This window comes from Gouania willdenowi, chromosome 18, assembly GCF_900634775.1.
Source record: "Gouania willdenowi chromosome 18, fGouWil2.1, whole genome shotgun sequence".
Lineage (NCBI taxonomy): Eukaryota > Metazoa > Chordata > Actinopteri > Blenniiformes > Gobiesocidae > Gouania > Gouania willdenowi.
In genome coordinates, this window is record NC_041061.1 from 13,831,927 (window position 1) to 13,859,388 (window position 27,462).

At 36.9% G+C, this 27,462-nt stretch overlaps 1 protein-coding gene across 9 annotated transcripts in view; it reads right to left on the reverse strand.

Moving 5' to 3' along the window:
* The window catches only part of kcnip4a (potassium voltage-gated channel interacting protein 4a), a 168,091-nt gene that overhangs the window by 34,920 nt on the left and 105,709 nt on the right, over nucleotides 1-27,462 (reverse strand). The window contains exon 1 of one of the 9 annotated variants that reach the window (XM_028474274.1): nucleotides 26,381-26,480. The exons of 7 other annotated variants lie outside the window; for them this stretch is intronic. In XM_028474274.1, the coding sequence (XP_028330075.1) occupies nucleotides 26,381-26,480 (100 nt within the window). Of the gene's footprint in view, nucleotides 1-7,997; nucleotides 8,110-26,380; nucleotides 26,481-27,462 lie in introns of those variants that run through there. One more of the 9 variants, XM_028474273.1, reaches the window with a different exon arrangement.

The following is a 27,462-nucleotide window of genomic DNA, read 5'->3' on the forward strand; positions in this document are numbered from 1 at the left end:
AACTTGGTCAACAATTTGCGAAAATAATTTTCTGGAGGCAAATACCCGTGGGGTCAGATTGACCCCAAAGGTAAAATGTGTTAGTAATATTTGAGGATAATAGGAGGGTTAATTAAAGCCACAAACTGAAGCTGAATGTGCACAATGGCCCTCCAGCAAAATAAATACAAATTGCTTCGAAGTTCTTTTTCTTTATTACTTAAATATTGCATCAGTCTTTACAAGGACAGAATCTGATCTGCTTGAGTTTTTTTTTTTAAATTGCAGAATCTCCGCAATTGTAAGAGGATTATATAAGACTGCTTTAAAGATGTATACAAGGACACTTGTTTAAAAAACACCTTTTGTGGCTCAGTGGCACATCTCGTTCTGCTTTGACTCAAATGTTTTTTCTCTGTGTTGCTTTCATTGAAACGCAGTGCGTGAGTGATACTTGTCCTTGCTATCCTGACTCAAATTGACAGCTTGTTACTTCCAATCAAGCTTTTTCCTTCGTGCCCTTTATAAAGACACCATAGGGACCGGCTCAAGCAAAAAGGTTAAACTGATCAGACCTCTCCTTTAGAGCGCATAAATGGGAAAGCTAAAGGCTATTTGGGCCAATCAGAAGAACAGTCACAGGTTACAGAGAAGTTGGTTGTTTTTCCTTCTGCAATAATGACTTTTACTTCCTGCTTAGCCAGTGGACCGCAAATGCACTGACTAGCAAATCCCATTGCGAGGAATAATAAAAAATGCTAATAACATTTGCTGAATCATATTGCAATGATCGATGTGTGACTCTAAGTAAAAAATAGGGGAAAAAAATCCAACACAATCCCATAAAGACGGAGCGTAATTCATTCATACCACAGCCATAAAACAGATTGACGGTTCAAAAGCAACACTGCACTTAAGGAAATGAAAACCAAGCTCCGAGTTTACATTCATCACAAAAGCCCACTGGTTCCTTTTGTTAAACAGGATCATAAATAGCAAGAACGAGATGGGACGATAAAGACCGGAACAAACACCAACAGCTCAGAGCTGTGATTGTTATGATGTGATCATCGATGACAGGCGTGTCGAGACTGCGAGATCACAAGCCAATGCTCCTGAACACCAGCACAAAGATCATACATCAATGTATTACACACCTAACGTCTATCTTCAATGTTTAACATCTGTCATCCAAAAAAAAGAGCTGGACTGCATCAAACAATACAATAAATGAATAAAAAATGAACACAAACACTTCTCTGCTGCCAATTAACAGATTTGCAATCAACAATAATGGCTTTCCAGACACTGTCTGTCTCATAAAGTGCCAGTGTGCTGAATTAAAGTGTTTAATGTGGGTAATTAGTCATGTTGCATCTACTGAATTTGGACAAACAGGAGTTTGAAATACAATAGAAAGAAGAAAAAAATGACTGCCTAATTAGATTTCTTATATCAAGCTGAGATGAAAATACAGGAAAGTCTGAGTCATTTCAGTCATTTATTCAAGCGTGGAAAAAAAGTTTCCAAGTAATTTCTTTAATCAAATAATCTCGTTTGCTCTGTGCTGCTGCATATTTCAATGGTCGGGGAAAAAATGAGTGACCTCAGAAAACTGATAAACGCAGGGATGACATGCTAACTCCATATCGAATTATTCTCTTTTTACAGAGTCTGAAGTTCTCCCAACTAAACCACCAAACTGCCATTCATTCTCTTGTAAAAAGGTGAAACCATTTATTATTTTAAATAAATACATAAATAAATAAATTGCCATTCAATTAGAGTGAATGTGGAAATGTCTTGAGGAATAATGCCTGAAGAAAATATAAAAGGAATAGGAATTAAGTAAAATTTCTTTACTGATTTATATGTTTAGTAATTAAATTAAGATTAGCAACATTTTCAGAGATCAACACCAACAAACAACATCAACAAAGTGTCAATATCTTCCAAAGAAACAGTCGTTTCCAAGCAATCAAGTGAAAAAAAGTGAAAACATATAATGCCGTGTTAGGGCCACATTAACGCTAAAAAAAAAAAAACTTGGCACGACAAGAATAAAGTTGTAATATTTCAAGAATAACGTTGTAATTTTATGAGTATAAAGTCTTATCCTAATACAATCATAATCTTATGAATAATAGTTTTTGTAATTCAAGTTTAAATACGCAATATTTTTGAGAATAAAATGTATATAAAAACAGGATCTTGTATGTGTCGCGGTCACTGGTGCATAACTTAAACTCTGGAACATTTAGTGACGATATACTTTTCTTTACGTTTCACACATTTGGCCCATTATCGATTTTGCAGACATTTGCGTTTGTTTCGACAAAAGAACCAGACTGATTTGGAGCAAATATTGTCTTTAGTGGAGGAGGAACTGGTTGAAAGTGGTCGACTTCAGGGCTATCGGCGTTACGTTTTTTGAGCACTATACCTTAACGAGTCTTTTAAGATACGGCTTTATTCTCATAAAATTACAACTATTCTCATAATATTAAGACTTTAATCTCGTAGTGCTCAGATTTCTTTTTCTTTCATTGTGACCCTAATACGCGTTCTTAAAAAAACAAAACAAGATTGTCCTACCCTAGTGTTGACCTTCAACAGCATTTTACGACAAGGTGAAAGAAAATGACTTTATCAGTGTGTGCAGGTATTATTTGTATCTGACATCAGGGATGTTGGTGGGTGGGGTAGTTGGGGTGTTGGAGGTGTTCTGCTCTCTACTGAAAGGGAGAATAATTTATCATGTGGTGACATTCTGATTATTTTGCACTCTGTTAAGACTACGCTCAGCACTTTTGCGCTAACGCACCGAAAAAATGAACGCCTTTGTCGCCAAGTTGAGCTTCGGCCTTCACGGTGCTGCGAAACGCTCGAGCCAAGCGACACATAATTGGATTGGTATTTTAACCTCTGCACGCGACACCTCATTTCACTTGGTTGGTCCAAGCACTAGCTTTAAAATCGAATGTATAGCACTTTAGTGTTCAGCAGTATTCACTGCAGTATGACTTTTATGACGTGATTCTTCTCATCAAGTCTTTCTCATTCCCACAGACGTACGCTCTGGGGATTGTGCCTGATCTGATCTGATGTAATGATCCTATTATATTACTCTGATACAGAAGCCTGTGTTTTCCAGCAACGTCCTACCAATCTGTGCAGGAGAGACGATAGATCACGTAACAATTCCCATTGGGTGAACGACACTCACAGTGTGGCCTGTACAGAGCTGAGCTTCATGGCCTGTTCACAGCTATTATGAATCTCTCCTCGGTGACAACAAACGCTGTCGGTTCAAATCTGCAGCCCAGCTGAGAAACGCATCCCCGTTCACCTCACACCGGCTTCTGGTGAAAGACACTGTCACGGAGCTGCTGAGGTGGGCTCAGCTGTAAAAGGAGCATTATCTCACCCGGCAGCTCCCAGCTGAGTCTGTCCGACTGACTGCATGCTCAGCACAGCGTGCACGTTGGTGGAAAACTGTCCCTGGTGAAGTGTGATTTGTAGAAAACATTGGAAAGCGATAGTTTTGAGAGCTATGAAGCCAATTCTGAATGAAAATGAGGCAGAGCTGTGGATCAATACAGCGGACTAACACTAAGCTGAAGTATTGACAAGTAAGAGATCTAAATCTAAATTGTAGCAAATGTAATGGTGATGGAACTCATTTGTTTGTGAAGAGCGACACACGAGGCTGCGCGTCAACTTCACTCTTTACAGCCAGAGGTAAAAAAAGAAATGTTTTTATCAGAAACAATTTTGCATGTGTTTCATCTTTTTTAACCAAATACAAATACAAAGTAGTTTGATCTTAAGTGGGCTGCAGATTTTAGGCAGGAAAATAAGCAATTTCAACATTAATGTCCTAAAGTTTGTACTTTACACGACGTATAAATCTTAGATAAAGTATGTAAGCCACCAATAATATCCAAGCAATAAGTGACAGACCCTGCAGGATTTTCTCTTTTAAATGCCATTGATTCTGTGACTTTGTGATTTATTTAATTTGCGGAAATTATGTGATGTAATTTCAGGAAAATTGTGTTCTTTGAACAATTCAAGATTTAAAATGACTGCGGTCATGTGAAAAAAGCCTGGGACACTAGAAATATTGTGGAGTTTCAATGAAATTGCGCAATTATTTGAGTTGATTTATTCATAACTTCATTTTTTCATAAATTGGACAATAATTCATGTTTTTTCTGTCTTTTTAACTTTCTCCTGCCGGCCAAATTTGATGGTCTAAAATAAAACCACCATAATGTTCAAAATACAGTAGTATAGTTATGGAATCAGAACTGTATCATAATGAATGAACTCTTGCAGGGTTTTTCACAAATGCACATGTTTTGTTTCGTAGTTGTATTTCAAATTCACAAATGCACACAATCTGTTTCCCAAATATATATTTTATACAAACTTGTAATATAAATTCTGAAATGCAAACGCTCTCCTTCACAAACATTATTTTGAGGCACACTTGTAATATAAATCCACAGATAACGTAAATTGCTGAATGTGCATTTACAAACGGCTTCTGTGCTGTGAAACCTCTGTGCATTTGTGAGAGAAATCTTTGCGGCGAATTCTGAAACTGCCCTGACGTTTGCGGGTCAACGAACGTCACCATGGGCTGATAAAAGTGATTGACAGATTCATCAGCCAATCAGGTGTGTTTGCTTTCAGCCAATCACATGGCTTCTTACATTTTCTCCACACTTTTAAACCAATTGCAGAGCTACTGATACAGTATGTGCGCATACGCAGTGTTCAAACAAGAGTGTGGAGAAAATGTAATTCATTTGGCGCACCACTGGATGGAGCCCACGCACCACAGTTTGAGAATCAGTGGTCGAAAGGGCTGGATTTGGCCCCTGGACCTTGAGTTTGACACGTGATCTAAAATAATCCTTTGTCTGGTTATGACTGGCTTTTGATTTGTAATTATTGAAATAAACATTTTCTTTTCTTAATATGAGTGCAAGAACTCATCAGAATGTATCAAGGACCAAATGCACAGAGCGTCTTTGCCATGGATCTGACATCACGACGATATATGCCGATACTAGACAACACGATAAACTTTGTGATATATTACAATATCAATAATTAGAAATGTCACCTTTGCAAGTAGAACATGGTTTAAAATTCAATTTATTTCATTTTTTTAAACTTGTGAAAACATGCAAAGCTTAATTTGTGCCGGAGCAAAATCCGGCACCTCCCAGATTTTGATTGGCACTTCTTTGATTGGATCCAGCACCTCATTTATTTTTTTCCCCCAGCACCTCATTTGCTTTTAAGTTTTTTGAAGTATTATATTTGGACAGCTGTGACTTCTATTGAGTTGAAATCACTGGAAATTTCATTGTACTGTACACACAAAAATGAATGTGAGGAAGAGTGGGGAAAGTCAGGCCACGCCCCACGCTAAGTGTGACTTTGAGCAAAAATTGTTTCTCTGTCAGCTTGGAAGACGGTAGAAAATGGCAAAAAAAACAAAAAAAAAAAAAAGGCAGTTGAATTTTAACAGATTTTCGAAGCCAATTAGAGAAGCGAAGCCTGAGGTAAAGAAGTCCAAGATTGTTTCTGTGGAAATTGTAGAAAAGATCAGCAGTACAGCAGCAGTTAGCATAGCAAGTAGCAACAAATGTAGGGATGATGCTAATGCAGGAGAACCTGCCTCAGACAGACAATACACAAGTGGAGAACCCTCCAGGGGACATGAGGAGAACTCAGGGACAGAACGAAGAGAAGGAGACAACGGTGAAAGTTCTGAAAGTTTGGACAGAAGCTCAGTTCAAAGCCAAGATGAGCTGCTACTCTTGGCTTATGGGAAAAAAAAAAAAAAGTTGCGAGGATACAAAGGACTCAATGGCTATTTTTTTGGCTGCTTTGATGAATAAAAGGTAAGCACACAATTCATTTTTATTTTCTGCTGTGCTGCTGATTCATTAGAGGAGTTATGGCCTTGTGGGTGCAAAAGTTTGTAAATATTTAGTATTTGTGAGTTTTTGTGTTCTGAAAGTTTACTGACTTTTGTGACTAAATTAGTGGTGATTCTGCACTGTCCTTGGTGCTGAAACATGGCAGATTTGATTTCTATAACGGGTGATTGTCCGTGCTTCTTTAAGGCTGATTCATCATTCTTTTATTAAATATTTAGGTTAGTTGGTTGTTTGTGTTCATGTGATATTATTGGCCCATTTAGTGAGCAAAAGGCACTGTAAAAAAATGTATTCCATGAAGTGCCGGAACAACACCCAGTGTTTGTTCCAAGACCTGATGATTTACAAATAAGCACTGAGAACAATTAAATAGCAACTAACTGTAATTCAATTACTAATATCGAACACAAGTGACAGTGGTTCATCAAACTGTCAATTTAATTTTTTCGAAAAAAGTTTCATTTTGCTTCTGATTCTGTAAAGTTCTTAAATTCTTTTTTTTTTTTTTGGTAACCACATCCATCTATAAAAGTGCCTAGTATGTTTAATAAAATTAAAGTACAATAAACTTCCAAAGCTAAAATGCATTGAGGAGTGAGCTAGTTTAACAAGGTCTGATGTGGTTCACTGACACCGAGTGACCGAGCGTTTACGTGCTATGCATATGTTTGTGTAATTAGATGTTTTTTTTTCTCTAGAAACATAATTTTAAAAAAATCATTTGGACATTTTTTAGATTGAAACGATAATTGCGCTGTGAAATATTGCGATATATCGCTGAATCAATTTTTTTTCTGACATACTCATTGAAATAACACATTTTTTTTCCTAAAACATGAACACGAGCTCTCCAGAATGTGGCAAGGACCAAATCCACAAAGCGTCAGGGAGTGATTGTGCCCGTGATCACAGATTATATCAACAGACCAACAGTGAACACTTCAACATCTGCATCCTCTCGTCATGGTGAATGATCAATATCAGCCCTTCTACACTGGGAGAGACGAGTCATGGGAAGTCCACGTACCAGCTTTTGAGCAGAGAATGTAAACTGTAGCACCAACCATGGTGTTCACTGTTTACTTAAATCAAGCTACATATTTACTACTTGTTCTGCTGACAATACAACAAGTTTAATAGGAATAAACAATCCTTATTGAACTGTAATAACTAGGGGATGAAGTTTGTCACAAAGAAGCATTTCTGATCATAGACATCTAAATTGTTGAATGGTTTGTGTGTGAATATTGTATTGCATTGATTGTTTATTCACATTACAGTTTCCAAATTGAGACTTTGTTGACGTATGAGTTAGAAAATCAATAAAAAATTAAATGGGTTGGACGAGGTAAGTTTATACTTCTTCCAACTCCTTTTCATTCATGTAAACTACATATCAATTACATTGGAGCCAAATCTGGCCCTCTGGATTCAATTCAGCCCGCAGGAGAAAGTAAAAATGACAGAAAACATGAATCATTGTGCAAATGAAACTCAACATTTGCAGGGACTCAGTTTTCCCTGTGCTTATATTGCATGTTTGCAGTCATTTTTAAGGTTAAACAGTTGGAATAACTGAACATTCCTTAAATTTTCCTCAAATGATGACATATTTCCCTTAATGAAATCGAAATTGGACACATATTTTCGGAAATTTAAAGTGAAGATCCTATTGAGAGTGATATCTACCACTTGGGTATGGTCGGTTTCTCACATGTTTAGTATTTTATGTATACATAAAAGTGCAAACTAGGACACAATAATGTTGAAATTACTTGTTTTCCCGCATAAAATCTGTGGCCCATTTAAGATTAAACTGCTCCGTATTTAGCCCCTGAAGAAAAATGAGTCCGACACCCCTGGTGTAAACTGAGATGTTTTGCAGTTATTTCTTGATGTTAATCAATATTATTTTAAACTGTTTTTAAGTTGAAAGTAAATAAATGAATCAAATCAAATCAAAATCCCAAAGTACAACTCTGTAGGTAAATTAAACATTATTGACATGTACTTTTGCCGTGTCTTGGTAATCGAACACCTCTATCTGGGTCTTACCCTCTGAGAAGCTGATCAGTCCCAGGAGGTGCAACAGCTTGATGGAGGCAAACACCAGCACCACGATGCCCACCGTCTGCAGCCCCTCTGTCTCCCAGATCGCACTCAGCATCGCTCCACCCTCCACCCACTCCCCACCACCATAGCCCGACCCCAATCCGGAGCCCGAGCCCACCTCCTCGCCCTCCGGAACTGCACCGGGACCAGGGTCAGTGCTCACTCCTGGCCCCGCGCTCCAGTTCCCCTGCACCCACTCCAGCTCTGCGCCAACCCAACGCAAAAGGCCAGGAGTGTCCCGGCACACTTTCCTGAAGCTCCAGCGGTCCCTTAGATCCAGTCTGTGTGGGACATGGATGGGAATTCAAGAAACAAGACCATATTCCAATTCGTTTCAGGGAAAGCGATTGTCAAAGATCTCTGAGAATTCATAGAAGTTGATTTAAAAGCAAAGTACGTCCACACATGATGATCTGAGTCCTTCTTTCAGATTCAGACAATGAGAGCAAACTGCTCCGCTGACAGTTTGTGACTGTGGTGCTCTGAGGCACACTGACTAGCTCACTGTAGAGTAAAGCAGGAGGAGAGATGAGAGGGAGGCGGGAGGGAGAGAAAAAGAGAGCGAGAGGAGGAGAACTGCTCATGAGCAACACAGGCTCACATTTACTTTAAAACTGAATGAAAATCAAACAAATCTATTGTTCTTCGAAACATGAAAAACCAGAAAATATCAATTTTCTGAGTCTACAGGCTGCAGATAAGATGACAAATGAAATGTTTACTGGTAGAAAGTGGAGCTGGTTGGTTTTCAGCCTTTCAATGCTGTGTATTTTCATCAAACAGATAAGATCTGTTTCCTGTTCGAGCTTAGAAAACGCCTCGCAGCTTCAGTGTACAACAAATATGAGAAAACAACAAAAAAGCCTCCTCAAGGATGCTCTTTTTCTGGTGTTATGAGAAACGTGCAAAGAAAAAAAGATGAGGATTTTGACATTGGCGGAGTTTAAGATTCTTGCCAGAGAGAATAATAAAATAGAATTAGATATATAGACCATCTCAAGATTGTCACCAACCAAAATGTGTATACAATAATACAAAAATGATTAATAACAGAATTAATAAAGTTGACTAGAAGAATTTGCGTCGGCGCATTGTTTAATGCTGTAAATTCATGCTTTCTGCTTCATTTTTGCTGCAGTACCTTGACTCGAGCGCCAAAAAATAACTTGACTTTTTAAAAGAACCACAAATGAATTTATACATATTTGCATATTACAGTATGTACATTATATTAAGAATTTCTAATGAATTTGGGAAAACTGGAATGAAAATTATAGCTTCTGCGCAGCAATGGTCAGGGCCAGGCAATTTTAGGCAAAATTAGGCCATTCTGAGCAACAACAAGAGCGTAGGAAGTAGGAAAAAAGTGGCATTCTCGTACATTTAACGTCAGCTGAAAGTTGAAGTCACAATGTTTGGCAAAAGAAGAATTAAGTTATCAAGTCAAAAATCCAAAAATACACATTGGATCTGGTTTTTAACAATGATTTATTGGCTCCATAAGTAAAAAAAACAAAACAAAAAAAAAAAAAAGTTTGCATTGAATCCAATTGTTTGCATGAGAGCAAAATTCAAAATGCTGTTTTTTAGTTTTTTTTTTTTTATGAACATTTAAAATATCTTTACCAATAATTTGCAAGTATATGTTCACAATAACATTTTTAGTCAAACATGTTGATGTACTGTATAGTCACACTTTACTGGTGTTATCAGAAACTAACAGTGTGACTTCATTTAAAATGTGAAGAAAAAAAAAAAAAAAACATTGTTTTGTTTGATTAAGTTTGTGAATCAGTGAAAAAAAAATGGAGTTTACTTAGCAAATGAGTGTGAACACCACCATCTACTGGTGTCTGAGTGCTTCACTAATTAGCAATGACAATTCACTGGGATAACAAAAGAATATTTAATGAAACATTGTTCCAGCCAGAAATGTAAGCTGATTATTATGGCTCTACACCTTTCTCCTGCAGTGTTTTCCTGACTTTCTTTCCATCCAAAGTAAACACGCTCATACATCACTGATGTAAATGATGCTCGGAGCCACCTTAATTACAACCACAATACGCCAGGATATTATTTTAGCACCGTGAAACAAACGGTGACTCGTTGCTTACCAAAATGCTGTATAATAAATGCCTAATGCTGGTAATGATCCCGAGACGAGGGGGAAAAAGGCATTCATTTCCATTTCATTGGCGGCTTTTTTTCTAAACATGAGCAGTAGGGGTGAAAAAAAAAAAAAAAAAAGAGTATTCCACTAATATTTCAACGCCCCTGTGAATAATTTATTCGTATACTGTTTGAATAAAATATATTATTCAGCAGATGGATGTTGCTTTATTTGAATAGCCTCTGGTCATTCTTTTTTTACAGCTTGGCAATGATGGAGCTTAGTTAGAGTGTGGAAAGCTACAGTATAAATGCCTTGAACTTGTCCAACATGGCAAGTCCAAAGAAAAGCTACTTATTCATAGCGGCTGGGCCCAGTTTAACCCAACAGCTTTCTGTTACCAAACCCCATTTATTATATGATATATTATATTTTGTTTGCTCAATCGCCTCCGTATGGAAGTGGATTAGGGTTAATTTGATGGAGAAAATAATTTTGGGCAAATCAAGAATAGAGTCGAAATGTTGAGATTAAAGTTGAGATTTCGAGAATAAACTCAAAGTACAAGATTGTGATAAAAGTTGAAGGTCTGCTAATAAAGTCAAATCTACAGAAGCTGACGAGGGCCAATTCACCGTATGACAACAGACAGAAGATTGTGGCCGTCTTCAAAATGCCGTGTATCGATGAAAGCGTTAAGCTTTACTTTAAAGTTGGGTTTAATAACAAAGAAATAATTTCTGTTTTTAGCTCATAAACATGCCAGTGTAATCTCTTTAAGGTGGAGCATTTCAGTCCATTGAGGAGCTACGGAAACAGATTAGGGCCAGTTTTGATGGAGACTGTAGTCGTATATGGTGAATTGGCCCGAGTCAGCTTCCGTAGATTTGACTTTAATAGCAAACCTTCGACTTATATCAAGACATTGTATTTCAACTTTATTTTCAAAATTTCTACTTTAATTTTATTTTTGACATTTTTACTTTATTCTTGTTCGGCCCAAAATTATTTTCTCCAACAAAATTGTCCCTAATCCGCTTCCGTACTTCTGTGAATAAAACAGACGACACAAATATGCTATAAAAGAAAGGAAAACTTTTTTTTGTGTTGTTTTTTCCTCAGTTCCTTGTTGAAATATTGTATTATAATCACCTTTTTCATTTCGAATGTAAAGAAGTTTTAGCGTAGATTTGTTTAACCTTTAAGCTTTGGTGAAAATGTATCAGTTTTTAATAGTTCTCGAATCAGAATTTTATTTGGTTACGTATCACAAAAAATCCTCGTCAGCTCTAGGTTACCCTCCATTTTAATTATACCGTACTCCAAAATCAAAGGAAAACATTAATAAAAAGATTATAGTCGTTAATTTGATTACTAATGATCAATACACCTTTCCTCTTATTAATATTTTTCACATGGTCCAAGTCGTTAAGAATATCTTTAATTCATTTTTCTTATTTTCTTTATATTTATCCACAATGTCAGGAAAACAACAATAAAAGGATTACATTCGTCGTTCTACAAACACAATACAATTGAGACGAATGTGCCGCAGTGTAAACTAAATTTAAAAAAAAAATTTAAAAAAATGTATCTTTGATGATAATCAAACATAATTTCAACTCTACATGAACACGATTCTGTGGTCTACAAGAAAATCCTCCAACCGGTCCAAACCGCCACCAGCAAAGAATGTTGCTGCATTTCAACAATCAATGTGTCTTAGTGTGTCTTTCTTCTTCCATTTTTAGTCATTTTTGTAAAAAAAAAAAACAAAACAAAACAGAAAAAAGGTTGTTTTCCAAATTTTAAGTCTGAAAAGCTTCATTACTCTACCAGTTCTGGACAAAATGTCTTCCAGAACACAGTGTAACTCTAACAAAAGCTGTTTTGCTGTTTCTTGTTGCACAGGAGAACCCATACGAAATGAAGCAATAAAAAAGAGCTGGAGGTTTGGTTTGAAGCATCTCCTCACCTTCACATACAACAAATACAATCTCAACACATTCAAGCAATGGAATCAAATCAAATGTAGTGACCAAGAAGCAAGCAAAGACTTTGTTTTCCCGTATTTCACCATTTTTTCCCCCCTCTAGGTCAGAGGATTTCATCCCCTCAGGGCATTCAATACCCTGACTTGCATATATGTCATTCTCCTATTCACTCTATAGGGGGTGAAACACATTCTGACCAACCATAACCTTGTTCCAGTAAGAAGCTACAATACAGACAATGAATTATTGAAACTGAGGGTTAAGGTGAGACATGTTGAAACGTGCAAAGGAAAAAAAAAAAAGAGGATTTTGATGAGAAATTCATGCTATTATCTCAGGAGGGTTTCAATCATTTCAGATTGAAATAAAACTGACCTCTCACATGTTCCCCAATATTTGTTAATATAATTATAAAATAGCAATGATCAGGGCCAGGCAATTTTAGGCAAAATTAGGCAATTCTGAGCCACAACAAGAGTGTAGGAAGTTGAAAAAAGTTGGCGGTCTCATGCGTGTTACATGAGTTGAAACATGAAGTCACATTTTCGGGCAAAAGGAGAATTCAGTTATCAAGTCAAAAATTGTAAAAAGCATCTAGACAGCATAGAGAAGATGGTCATTTGTTTTAAACAATGATTTATTGGCTCCATAAGTGAAAAAAATGCTATTATTTTTGCATTGGATCCAATCGTTTGCATGAGAGCAAAATGCTGTAAAAGAAGTTCAGTTTTTGAGATAAAATTTTGATATTTTCTAAAACTTGTTAATTTTTAATTAACATTTACAGTCAAACATTTTGATGCACTCCAGGCATAACTTTTGACAAATCAAAAATCTGTGTCTGAAGATGGTGGGAAGAAATAAGTTTTAAAGTTTTTGGAGGAAAAAAAAAAAAACTGATGGACTTCATAATTTTCAACAGGTTTAAATGTAAAATAGTGTCACCAGTATTGGGGCTACATTTCCTGTAAAGTTGCAAATCTATGGCACATGTGGTTTCTAGCACATTTGTTGTAAATTTAAAATAATGACAAACTTTTGAGGCTTGCTGTTGCACCACTTTTGGAACTATTGGCCTGTTTTTGCAGCTGAGGCAATCTGGCATGAGAACGGACCTTTGTGCAAAATTTGGTGAGTGTTCACACACAGGAAGAAGAAGAACATGGAGGATAACAATGGGTTCCCAGCAGCTTAGGCCACATGGGCCTTAATTATAAAATGTAATACACTTTTTTATTACCCCGGCCCAGAAAAAACATCAAACTTTAGCAATTAAACTACTTGCTGGAGACCATGTGGTAATCTGGAAGCTAATATCTACCATCTATTGTGGGCCTGTCCAAAAGTTACCGCATTTTGGCAAGAAGTTCACAAATGGTTGTTTGTACCCAAATTCCCTTTGGTATTTTGTATTTGTTCTGAGGCCTAGAAGTCCAAAATCCCACCACTCAAGCAGATAAATATTTAATGAAAATTATTTTAATATCAGCTAAAAAAAAGAAAATAGAAAATGGCTTTAAGCAGACATACCAGGAATTCAATAATTATACAATACTGTTGACAATTTTTTGTGATGGAGAGACTTACTATGCCTCTGAGGCTTCATTAACATGTAGTGGTTCAGATGGACCCAATATACTATATAATCTCCAGTGTATCAATATTAATGCATACAACAGTACGATGCATACAAATGTCTGTAATTTTGGAATATTGTACTGCTCCTAATGTAAATATTCTGTGCAAAATCAATAACAATACAGAGTGTAAAAAAAAAAAAAAAAAAAAAATAGAATTATGTAGCGCTCTATCCCTACACAGAAGTAGCCTCAAAGCACTTTATAATATCAGTTCATTCTCCCACTCACACACCAATGGGACTGAGCTGCCATGCAAGGCACTGGTCGACCACTGGGATTGACTTGGGGTTCTGTGTCTTGCCCAAGGACACTTCGACGCAGACAGGTATAGACTGGGATAGAACTAATTACATTTTGATGAGAAGACGAACCCTGCACCACCTGAGCCACGGTCGCCTTTATTACGTTAAGTTAGTTTTGTAGTAGTCGAGACCGGTCTTGAGACCAAATTTTAAAGGTCTCGGTCTCAGAAGCATTTTGACTCAGTCTTGTCTCGGACTCGGGCTGCCCGGACACGGGATTTTCCCTCAAGACCAGCAGTTATTCCTGCTATTTTTAAACTTGCTTATAATGTGATAATAACACGGAGAAGAACGGGATAAAACAATCCTTTATCCATTTTTTTTAATCCACCCCGTATAATGACCGCAACCTTCCTGAATGTGACCGAGTGACGTGCGTGACACACACACACACACACACACACACACAACACACACACACACACACACACACACACACACACACACAACACACACACACACACACACACACACACACACACACGCACACACACACACACACACACACACACACACACACACACACACACACACACACACAGGAGAGAGAGAGGCGGGAGCTAAACATGTCCGCTAACTTGTTAGTTGTGAAATTTGGTTTCACGAACCACAAAGAAAACATTTGTAAAAGCAAAGAGGAAACACTGCGGTGTGTAGGTGACCAGCCATGTTATTTCTTGGCAGAAATGCTTTTAAACACTTGCTGTACATTCAGCTGACATAAAAATCTTGTTTTCAAATATGTAGAATAATTGTGAATTTATCAGTAGCATAAGTGGTTTTAATATTTTAGTTAATTTTTTGCAGGGACCTTTTTTGTCCGTGAGATGTATTTAAAAGAAACTAAAACTAAAGAGAGAATGTTATTTAAGTGTCGAACCTTGTCATAATTTTATTTATTTATATATTTTTTCAAATTAAAAAAAATGTTTATGGTCTTGATCTCGATCTTGGTTTGTCTACGTCTTGGTCTTGACTCGGTCTCGGCTCCGAAAGTCTTGGTCCCGGTGCATTCTGGTCTCGGCCAAGTCTTGGTCTCGGATAGTGTGGTCTTGAACACAGCACGACTTTAAGTAGCAGAAATCCTTCTACAGTCCACTCTCTGATGCATCCTCTACCATGGCTGTTGTTTTCTCCTGGAACTCAGAATTATCATGTTTTCTCATGGTGATGACGTAGGAATCGGATAGAAAGCGCCTTGGAAGTCTAGACAGCAGTCACATTGCAAAAGATTCATTTAATTTCATTTATTTATTCATTTGAGCAGGATATTATGAACTTATTTTACATAATAACAAAACTAAAACAATTGTGCTCAAAAGGAATAGGAACAAGTTCCAAGAACTTATTAAAACCTACCCCTCAAAGATCGGATAAGTATCAGATTTAGGACCACATATGAAAGTGACCTGGGTCAGATTTGAAAAAAATGGAATTGTGCTGTTTAGATTGTCTTTAACAGATCAAATACAGGTCGCATATGGGCAAAAAGATTAGATTTGAGTTGAATTTGCCTGAAAAAGTCACTTATTTGATGACAGCTTGGACACCCAAACAACCACATTCTGTTATGACACGACTGAGGGGCTTTACAAAGACCTTGTCCAGCGTCTCTAACCTCTATCTGAAAGTGCAGGTCTTTATCTTTATCATCCATGAAACAAATAGGAGGATATGAAAAACTGCAATAATTATTTTACTCGTCTCAGTGGAATACAACGGCGTGATCTGTTCAGAGAGGGATTTGTGCATACAATGGACAAATAGGAAACTGATATTATGTCTGTGTGATCGTTATGAGTATACGAGATCAAATCCATCACAACACAAGCTACACAATATTTGTTCATAAAATATGTCCAATAGGTGTGCAGTGAGCCGTAGGGGATGAACCGATTCAGCAGTAATGTATGGATTTTACCCAGAAACTGCAACATGACGTGCATACCAAACATCCCCCACGATAAAAATTTCTGCAGGAATCTTTCTGAACTCATAACTCTAAACAGCCATTGTAAAAAAAAAAAAAAAAAAAAAGTAACTGACACGCAAAAGTCATGCATCAAAATGCCACAGAGGCGGAGATGAGCTCGTCCTGCTGTTTACAGATCAGCTTCAGGTACAAGTGGTGGTTGGTGTCATTAGGAGACACCTGCAGTGATTTGCTCAGGCATGCAAAGCAGCATCGCTGTTTGGGTTATGTTCCGTCGCGCGCTAAAATGAGGCCATCATCGTTTGGAAGCAGCGGCGCCTCTGAGGGAGAAGCCAATTATTATGAGCTGTGAACCAGGGCAAACCTCCATGATGAGGGATGTCAAATCAACTGTAGGCTGCTGTCACGGTAACTCTCCAATTAAAGACGCTCTGTAACTTTTGTTCAAATCAGTGCATTTGTACACACAGGAAATGTAAACAATCAAAATATTGAGCCCAAAGGAGACAAATATCAGCCAACTACGTTTGTTTCTGCTTTCTTTCATTTTGTGTGACTATTTTAGGGTCAACATCATGTAAACCCATCAAGACACCTGATGTGTGATCATTTCTTTAATATTTATATCCTAAAGACATTTTTTTTTCCTCTCGAATTATTTTTGGATCATGTTTGTTATTAGTAGCCAGTATTAGTGACAAGTTGTGTCAGCTCAGTTTATTTTTTTTTTACTGCATTTTAAAATTAAAATTAAAATTATATTTGACAAAATGAAAGTATAGAATACAAATTGTGTGTTTTAATTTGAAAAACAACAATATATTAAAAACCTGTAACACTAGACATTTCAAGCAACCCCAAGGTTGAACAACTCTACACTCGTCCCTGTATTGACACAAAAACATGGATTTTAATCTTTTATGTACAAAAATATTGAAATTGTACAGGTTTTGCAGACAGACAAATTAGCACACATACTTATTAACCTGAATTTATATTTTTAGACCGTGAGAAAAACAAGAAAACGTATAAAAGCAAACTTCCCAATGAGTCACAGATCCAATCCCGCACAATCACGACAAAATGCTAATCAATAACTATGAAACCATTACTTCTTCTTTGTCTGACTCAACAGGTTGCTCATCTAATATTCCCTTGGTCAGATGATCCCATTAATAATATTTGGGATATGTGGGAAAAGACTTTGTGTTTTTAACCAGAGATTTGGAATACTGCGCAAAAATTTTTTTAATTTTATGTTCTCAAACATTTATACTTTGCATTTTTTAATGTGTTTGTGATTAATAAATGTTTAAACTTAACTATTTATCTGTGGTTCATGTATTAACATTTCTTTAGAAGACAACAATTCACAACCTGAAGGACAATGTGTTATTTATTATTATTATTATTATTATTATTATTATCATCATTATTATTAATTGCAATAACAAAACATGCATTGCTGTCTTAAAATGATTGCACTTCTTGTAGTGTTGACCTTTGACAGCATGTGCAGACAAGTGAATAAAAAAATGGAAAATTAACATTTATTAATAGAATTTTTAAAACCTTGTCCCCCTACCTACAGTGATTAAATGCGATTAACTTAGTAAAATCATGCGATAAATCATGATTACAATTTATTTATCGTGAGACAGCACTAATGTATATATACACACACAAAATGATACAAACGTGAGCTAACATTAGTAATTAAGTGATGGCCTATTCTGACGCTAAGGTTGACAGTATGACAGACCCTCATTTCACAAAAAACCACAGCCTTTGTACAGATTTCTATCAACGCAAGCAATTCATCTGAAATGGTGTGTTCTAGCGCAAAAAAGGAAAAGTCAATGGCTTTGTCGACAAATGGACGGCGGTTACAAAGCTCAGAGCAGTGTGTCAGAGCAGATAACATTGACTGCGTTTCATTGAATGCGTGCTGTATTAGCTCAGCCGCGGCAGTCTGACAGCTCGCTGCTGGCAACATGTGGAGCCAAAGTGCAGGACATGAGTCGTCTCTCTAGGACGAAGCCGAGCTGTCATCTGATTTACAGCATGTTATCCTTCAACGGAAAAGTGCCAGTCAATGACAAAGGTCAATGAAGAATAGGCATTAGCATGGACAGTAAAAAAAAAAAAAAAAAAAGAGACAAAATATGTCACGACTGGAGACACCGTTTTGGTGGATGAGCCATGACAATCAGACAACAGCAGTAGGACAAATACGCCAAGGCTGAATCAATTCAGGAGGTCATTTCATCAATAAATCACACATGGAGGAAAGAAACTAAAATAAAAATAAAAATAAAAATAAAAATAAAAATAAAAATAAAAATAAAAATAAAAATAAAAATAAAAATAAAATAAAAATAAAATAAAAATGTCTCAGCAAAACAACAAGTTTGGAGCTTATTTTGTCTTTTAAAGGAAACTGTATACTGTGCAAATCAATTAAACCAACAAACTCAGACATGTAAAGACAACATGTGACCACTAAGGGTGTAAGAAAAAAATAATTTTGGCGATATATCGCAATATTCAATATCCAATAACCAATATCCAAAAAATGTCATATGCATAGCACATAAGCGCCCAGTCACTAGGTGTCAGTGAACCACATAACACCTTGTTAAACTACATCCCTGCTCAATGCATTTTAGCTGGGTGCCTTTATAGATGTAGAATCTACTGAGTGATGTGCATGAATGGATGAACGAGATTCCCACTGTCCCTATCCACTATCTAGCAAAACCACAACTAAGGGGACGGTCTTAGCAGAATCAGTGGGGAAAGAAGACCCTGTTGAGCTTAAAAGTTAAACTTTTGTAGAAGCAAAAGTTAAACTTTTTTGAAAAAGTTGTTTTTGATTATTACACTTGAATAACGTTACCATTTACATGTTCTTGCTAGTTTAAAATAATGAAATAAATTGTATTTTTATATCATTTTGTACTTGTAAAAAAGAAATTTACAATTATTGAGGTATATCGCATTGTTTAGTATCTGGATATATTGTATCGTGACATGCACATCATGAATTGTATCATATTGTCAGATTCATGGCAATGCACACTCCTGGTGACCACATACTTTTGGGATATTTAATATATTTCCTAACTTTAACAGATGTACAGTATAGTGTCCAACAGATAAAGTCTACACATCGGGTTTACTATTAATCGAGTTTATGTTGAATTTTATATTCAAATTGTATTTCTTCATACTACATAGAATGGGATAGTTTAAACCACGCATTTTACAAGATGGTCAGACATTTTACTGTTTTACCTTTCTCATGTTAATACAATGTGTTGTCAATGGTTGAACATAAGTTTATAAAAACCAAGGTTTTGCTGCGGTAATTTTTAAAATATTCATATTTGAATCAGAAAGTCTTTATTGTCGTTACATAGGTACAATTAAATTGGAATTAGTCCTTAAGTTGCTGCTTTCAATCAATCTAAAATACTAAAAGACAAATTCTCTGGACATTGGACAAGTTTACACCTGAAAGATAGATTTACTTAAAATGTCATTTAAGCATTTCTATTCTTTGTGTCCACCCTAACAACACCAAAGTACGGTGGCTGGGAAGTGTCAGGTGAATGCATTTACAGAAAAACACGAATGCAAAAAGGTCACAACACGAATGCAAAATGGCCACAACGGAAGTGTTTCCGCAACGGAAGTGTTTGCGACGGACCGGTATTATGATATGATAGCCTAATATGAAAAATATAAGAGTATCCTAATCAACTTTCACTTACTTTCATACGTGTTTCGATGTCTTCTTCTCTGTTCTGGCGGGTTTAAAAACATCCACCAGAAACGGGTCCGTCTGTAATACAGGTCCGTCGGAAACACGTCCGTTGTGGCCATTTTGCATTCGTGTTGTGACCTTTTTGCATTCGTGTTGTGGCCATTTTGCCACAACGGAAGTGTTTCTGCAACGGAAGTTGCAGGGTTTACCACCGGCCACTAGGGGCCACTGTAGGCCTCTGCTTCGTCGGTGTCTGAGTTAGTCAGGAGGCATCCATGTTTTCTGCTGCTTCCCTCCTGCTAAGACGTGTTTGTGAGCTGTTCCACTTATTTCATGTGTTTGCTCATTTATATTTGTTCTCTATGTTCTTGTATATGCTTTAGCTTTATATAAGAGTTATAAGCTCCTGCTTAGCTGCACTTTTGTATTTGCAGGTCTCATTCATCTCTGTCATTAAAGAAAACCATTTGACATAGAGGAGTGTGTTTCTTCAGAAGTGTTTCCGACGGACCGGTATTACAGACGGACACGATTCTGGTGGATGATTTTAACCCGCCAGAACAGAGAAGAACAGAGAAAAAGACATCGAAACACGTATGAAAGTAAGTGAAAGTTGATTAGGATACTCTTATATTTTTCATATTAGGCAATCATATCATAATACCGGCTATCATATCATCATACCGGTCCGTCGCAAACACTTCCGTTGTGCAAACACTTCCGTTGTGGCCATTTTGCATTCGTGTTGTGACCATTTTGTATTTGTGTTGTGACATTTTTGCATTCACCTGACACTTCCCAGCCACCGTACCAAAGGCATTAAACCTTCCTATGAAAACACCAAGCCCCCTGCACTGGATATAAATCACAAGATCTAATATCTATCCATGGTGGAAAATGTACAGAGAATGTGCCACTTACTCATTCTTAAAGAGATCGCAGAACATTTGCATTTAAACAAGCAAAGTATGAAGAGAAAACAAGATCAAGCCTTTGATGCAAAAAATAATAAATACTATAAAATGTAATAAAGTAGTGATTACAATAAGCAGATTCTGAACATGTGTAACTCATTTGTCAATCGGGTGGTAATAAAAACACATCAATGCCAGAAGCACAAGTACATTGTAAATCCTTAAAAAAAAAAAAAAAAAAAAAAAATATGAAAATGTCAGCACTGAACAATTGCAAATCTTTATCACTCCACAAAAATCAGTAGTAGACTTATTATGAGTATGAAAAAACTTTGTCTTTTATCTGTAGCAACGGAGGCCACAACGCAAACTAATGGCCTTCAACACAAGCCAGGGTCAAACATGTTGCATAATGGCTTTATTTAATCAATGAAACAGACAGGCTGTAACACCAAACACTGAATCAATAAATCACATTTGTTTGTGCAGCATACTGCATTCTAAAAAGTGGCACCAAATCATGCCAAATAATTGCACTCGTGAAGAGTTCAAGGCAGCCTGAGTTTGTCATTTGTTAGAAAGTAAGAAGCATCGGATATACGAGCACAGCAACAGTGTGCTTGGTGATTGTTTTACAAATGAGTGACGGTTCAGTGAATAAACTTGTTGTGACTCTTCAACTCAACACAAAGTGCTCAGTTTGTGCTATAGTGTAAACTCTGGCTCCCTCTGCTGGTATTCCTGTTTACTCTGCAATGCATTTCAAATGACAAAGTACTGGTAAGTTCTTAGTAAGCAAACATAAGCATTATCATAAAGATTTTAGTGCCATTGATAATATACAGCAGACATAGGCAACTGGCGGCCCATTTTTGGTATGGGCCCCCAAAACAAATCCACAAAAATGGTATTTCAAGAAGTTGGAGGGAATATAAAGCCCCACCTTTGGCTTTGACTAGGAAAACACAGAAAACAACAACACACAGAATAGCTCCAAAAACACCCAAACTGTGAACAGAATTACACAAAATGACAGGAAAATACAGAAAGTGACCTCAAAAACACACAAAGACAACATAAATGTGGAAAATGACAAAACAAGTACACAAAATTATTAAAAAAAAAACTGACAAAATGACAAACAAAGAAAAAAGTAAAGACAAAACTCTTTTCCCACCCATATTAATGCGCAGATTAATCAATATTGTAAATGTTTTCTTAGAGTATGAAGTCTTCTCGTGAGCTCCAGTTGGTTGTCACTTGCCCATAGAAAAACGTATTTTCTGATGCACTTCAATGTGTTGACATATCCGGGTCCAAACTGTATTATGATGCAAATACAGTTACTCCTCAAGGATTCATTTACATTTTTTAAGATGCTTACTGTGCATTCAAAACATGTGCTTTCAAAAAAAAAAATGTATATATATATATATGTCCTGCATGACACTGATAATGAGCTTTACATACAAAAATACAGGATAGTATTTTGAAGAAGGAAATCATGTATGGTTTGATCCCTGAACCGAGCCTGGCTTCTGCTGCTAGGGAAAATAACGAGCAATATTTGCAACAATGAGAGGATAATGTACAGTCATACAGTGTATGTATGGAGTTAGAAAACTGCAGAGCAGATAAGCTTACTCGAGTCTTCAAAAGGAGTAGGCCTGTGGAACATGAAACGTGCAAGACTTGTTTAACACGCTGCATGTCAAGATGCAGGAAACCAAATACCAATAACAGGCTGCTAATGGTTGATAATAAAAGTCATTTCCTCCAAAGTTCAAGCAAATAAAAAGCCACAACTTCAGCGAGATTGAACATTTGAAATATTAAAGGCAACTTCTGTCAGCCGCCAACTCTTGATAAAGTGGTGGCACACCATTGTCACTCCATCACTCCACCAAAGACAGGCACATTGACTCAAAGGAACCATTTGCGTCTAGCTGTGTAGCCAGGCTATTTTTATCCAAAAGCTATCAAGTGGGGGAGTACCACAGAGTAGTAGTATTTAGCCCAGTGCATTTCTCTAGCAATTTGTCTGCCGTCAGGTTTTCATTTTTTGATTCGCCTTTTTACAACGTAAAAATTATGTTAATTGAGAAATTCCATTTCAATAGTTTTACCTTTCACAGCTTATAAACATATCTGAACAACACGGTTCTATATTTATCCTAAAGTATGGAAAAACCTAATTACTTCTTCCTGTATCCATTAGAATTATGCATTTGGCTGTTTTTTCTTGCTTCTTCCTGTTGTATCCAATTTGTACCGAACCGTGTCTTCTGAGACCGTTGCACCCGTGTCCAATTTTCCATGAGAGACCCTACCTGGGACAACTGCTCTACCAAAACAGTTGGCCCAGACAACATAGCTCCTGGGGTCATTAGGGTACTCAAACCCCTTCACCTCGATAAGGTAGCAGTTCAAGGAGGGGCGGCAAGAGAAAAACCCGGACATTGGAGGAATTTGGTGAGGCCATGAAGAACAAATTTCTGACGGCTTCCGAGAGGTTCTGGACCATCACTCCGTGTAGGTGGGGATGCTCAAATTCACCAACATGCATTTGGGTGAGGAAGCAGAGCTTGGTGACCCAATAATGGACTCCTCCATTTCTGGGGCTGAGGATGCCAAGGTGGTTAAAAGCTCCTTGATGGTGGACGCCCTGGGGTTGGATGAGATCCACCCTGAGTTCCTCAAGACCTTGGATGTTGTGGGGATTTCATGGTTGACATGACATTGCGTGGACATCGGGGGCAGTGCCTCTGGATTGGTAGACCGGAGTGGTGGCCCCTCTTTTTAAGAAGGGGGATCAGAGGGTGCAATCCAACTTTAGAGGGATCAAAGCCCTCAGCCTCCCTGGTAAGGTTTACTGAGGGTTACTGGAGAAGAGGGTCGGATAGTCTAACCTTGGACCCAGGAGGAGCAATGAGGTATTTGTCCTTGTTGCGGACGTATGGACCAGCTCTATACCCTAAGCAGAGTCCTTGAGAGTGCATGAAAGTTCCCCAACAAGTCCACGTGTTTTGTGGACTTGGAGAAGGCATTTGACCATGTCCCTCTAGGATTTCTGTGGGGGGTTCTCATGGATTATAGGGTATTGTACACCCTGATAGGGGCCATTCGTTCCCAGAACTTGGTGCGCATTGCTGGCAGCAAGTCAAACTAATTTCCAATGAGGGTTGAACTCGGCCAGGACTGCCCTTTGTCACCAATTCTGTTCATAAATTTTTTGGACAGAATTTCTAGGCGCAAGCGACCCTGAAGAAGACCTGGAGACGCTGAAGAGACTGTGTGTGTGTGCTAGCCAAGGGAATGCATTGAATACCTCAGGAAGAGCTGGAAGAAGTGGCCTTGGAGAGGAAAGTCTGGGCCTCTCTGCTAAGGATGCTGCCCCAGCATCCCAACCACGGATAAGCGGTAGAAAATGAAAGATGGATTACACTTTCTAATCAAAATGCATGTTTAATTAAAATGCACATAATAGGCTGTTAAGTAGAAACTAAAAGTGCTAAAAGGCAGGCATCAATCAGACTGCATTTAATCAGAACATTTTGATTATGTTTTGATTAATTATAAGTGTTATTAATGTGTTTCTATGAGGTATGTGACTGAAATATTTGGAACTTTTCCTTTGTTATATGCTGTATGTGTGTGTGTGTGTGTGTGTGTGTGTGTATATATATATATATAGACTTCATTTATAAACAATGAAATTCTATGTATGGACTATTAATAGTGTTTTTTAGAGAGATTTGGCTGGTTACAGTGACAATGTGAAAAGGAGATATTTCAAAAGAAGGAAACCAAAACAAAAATGATCCACATTTTAGTTCAAAAAGGAAAAAGTGGCATAAACATTGTGAGTAGGGCTGGGCAATATGGACCAAAACTCTTATCTTGATATATTTTCTCAAGATGGCGAAATCTTTATATTTTTAACTCACTAAAGTCTGACCAGAAAACCAATTCTGAGATGAATGTGCTTATTAACATGCCCCACAGGCAAATTTGTTAACAAATAACTGCACAATATTTGCCACTTTTGGTTTTTTCTCCTGTAAGGGACAGCATGTGTGAGTGAGTTCTGTAGTGTAGCTTGTTTAAGGGAAGGCCTGGGTTAGGACGCACTCAGCATTCAATCCAACTATGCAACGACTCTTAAAATGAGTATTTAAATACAAAACAAGCTATAAAATAAAAATATATTGTTATTTTTGTAATTTTCTGTATCACCAAAATAGAAATCTCAATACATCTGAAATCTCCATATATTGGCTTGGCCTACATATGACTAACTTTTCTCGTGAAGAAAACTTTGAACAACAGGTAGTCTTGAAAGGAGGCAAAGAGGTCAGAATCATGAATATTAGATTCACACTTCATGGCAGTGAACAGTTATGGCATTTCAACAGGTTCAATTCTTGTTTCTTATTATACATAATAGAGAGAGAAACTTGAAACAAAAATAACTAAAAAAAAAAGGATGAAATAAATAATACCAAGCACATAAGTCAGAGGTTCCCTATTTTTTTCAGTTTACGACCCCATTTTGAAATCACATGACCGGCAACCCCATAGACATTTTCTTTTTCTGAAATTAGCTTTTAATCATGTCAAAGTGTGTATATTTGAGAAAGGTTAAGTATCTGATACATCCATCCATTATTTTTACTTTTATTTATTGATTTAATTTAATTTAATTTATTTTTTTAACAATTTTTTGACATTTGAGGCCGACCTCAAGCTTGAAAAACACTGACACCAGTGCTATTATCTTAATGTTCCGCTCTAAATGTCAGTTTTCAGTCAATCTTTCCATTTTTCGAAAAAAGTCCATTTTCTTCATATTAAAGCTGATATCCAGAGTTTTTGAGAAATGTTTCGATGTCCCGCCCTCAACAGCTCCACTTCCTCCCCCTGCCTCTCCCAATCTACCAGAAGCCACGCCTCTACTTTTCTGTTCCCGTGCACAGTTCCGCATTCACTTTGATTGACAGTTTCAAAAACAGGAAATCAAAGCCTATTGGCTGGGCGCACTCTGCGATCATTTCCATTTGTATAGGGGTCTATAGGACGAAGGTGGGACTTATATACATTAATATGTATGAATGACCACCAGCAGTAGACCATAGTAAAAGACGAGTTAGGTGTTTTTTTTTGCATTTCAAAAGAATCATACGTAAACATATATTTCTCAGAAACTCTGGATATCAGCTTTAAAGAAGCATCTGGTTTAATTTAAATCTTCATAAAAAAAATTCATAAAACACTTTTTAGCTTACTGACTACTGCACTCTATACATTAAATGTATTTGCATAGCACAAAGGGTCAACAAATCATCTGTAACATGTACAAAATTTTATCAAAAGTGATAAAAATTAAAATTGCATTGAAGAGTTAGCAGATGATTTAAAAAAACAAAAAAAAACAAAAAAAATGCAAGCATCCTTTAAGCAATTAAGTCGAAATAAATCAGCAAGTGTGTTTCAAAATGTTGGGAAACTGAAACACAAATGATGATTGATGAGTAACTATAAATGTGGCGTGTGCAATACATCTCAGCAAGAAGCCAATCATCCACGATAACAACAAGTGGTTGATCACGAGTGGGGGAAAAAAAACCCAAAAAACACCACACTCTCACACTGTTTTCTTACCGTCATAGCCGGCTTCTAACAAACCAAAGCGCTCCAGCACCTTAACGAAGAGGACCACAACTACCAGCACAGCGATCATTTCCAGTCCCTCCAAGTTCATACTCAACATCTCGGACAGGTCACAGTGTGCCCATGGCCGAGGACGCAGAGCACAGTGTGCAGCACTGAAGGAAGGACCCTTTAACTCCACTTAGAGCCATGAATCCACAGCTCTGATCAGACACCAGCACAAGTCAAAGAGAGGTGGGAGGGGGAGAAATGAGAGGAAAAAAGGAAAAGGAGGGGGTATCGAAAGAAAAAGGGATAAAGACATGGGAGAATGGAAAAAACAGGCAAAGCTCAACCCAATCAGGATGACAAACTCAAATGACACAGGAGGATAAAATGGAAAACGCATCAATGTGTGAAGATAAGGACAGATTTGTTTCTTAATTTTATTATTTTGGAGTCAAAAAGACACAAAGAAATCTAAATGTACACATTTTGAGATATTTTAGCTAAATATTAGTGTAGTGCCATTGTTTAGCAATAATGAAATTAACTATTTCCATCAGCTAAGATTTGTATTGGATGTCAAATAGTTAAGTTTTGTCTATAATGTCTAAAACAATGACCATGCGTTATTGTGCTACCACCACATTAGCACAAGCAAAGCAAAGGTATGGGTTCAAATACCTTTATATACAATCCTAATTGTGCTAATTTTATGATATTTTGGTTAAATATTAGTAGTACCATGACATATATATATATATATATATATATATATATATATATATATATATATATATATATATATTTTTTTTTAAAGTCAAAGTTAGTTTTGCAATAATGATATTAACCAATCTTATTGTTTGTATTTGGTGCCAAATAACGGTTCTCTATAATATTCTCATTTTGCGTCTCCTAAAATAGTGACCATGGTGCCACATTAGCAGTTTGTTCAAAATCTCTATTTTTCTGCGTTGTAAAAAAATAAAATAAAAATCCTAATGCACATCCATCTTGCAGCAAAATAAAATGCTCTTGGTGAGATCACAGTTGCCATTTGACCTTGGACCAATAATAATTAAATAGATTTA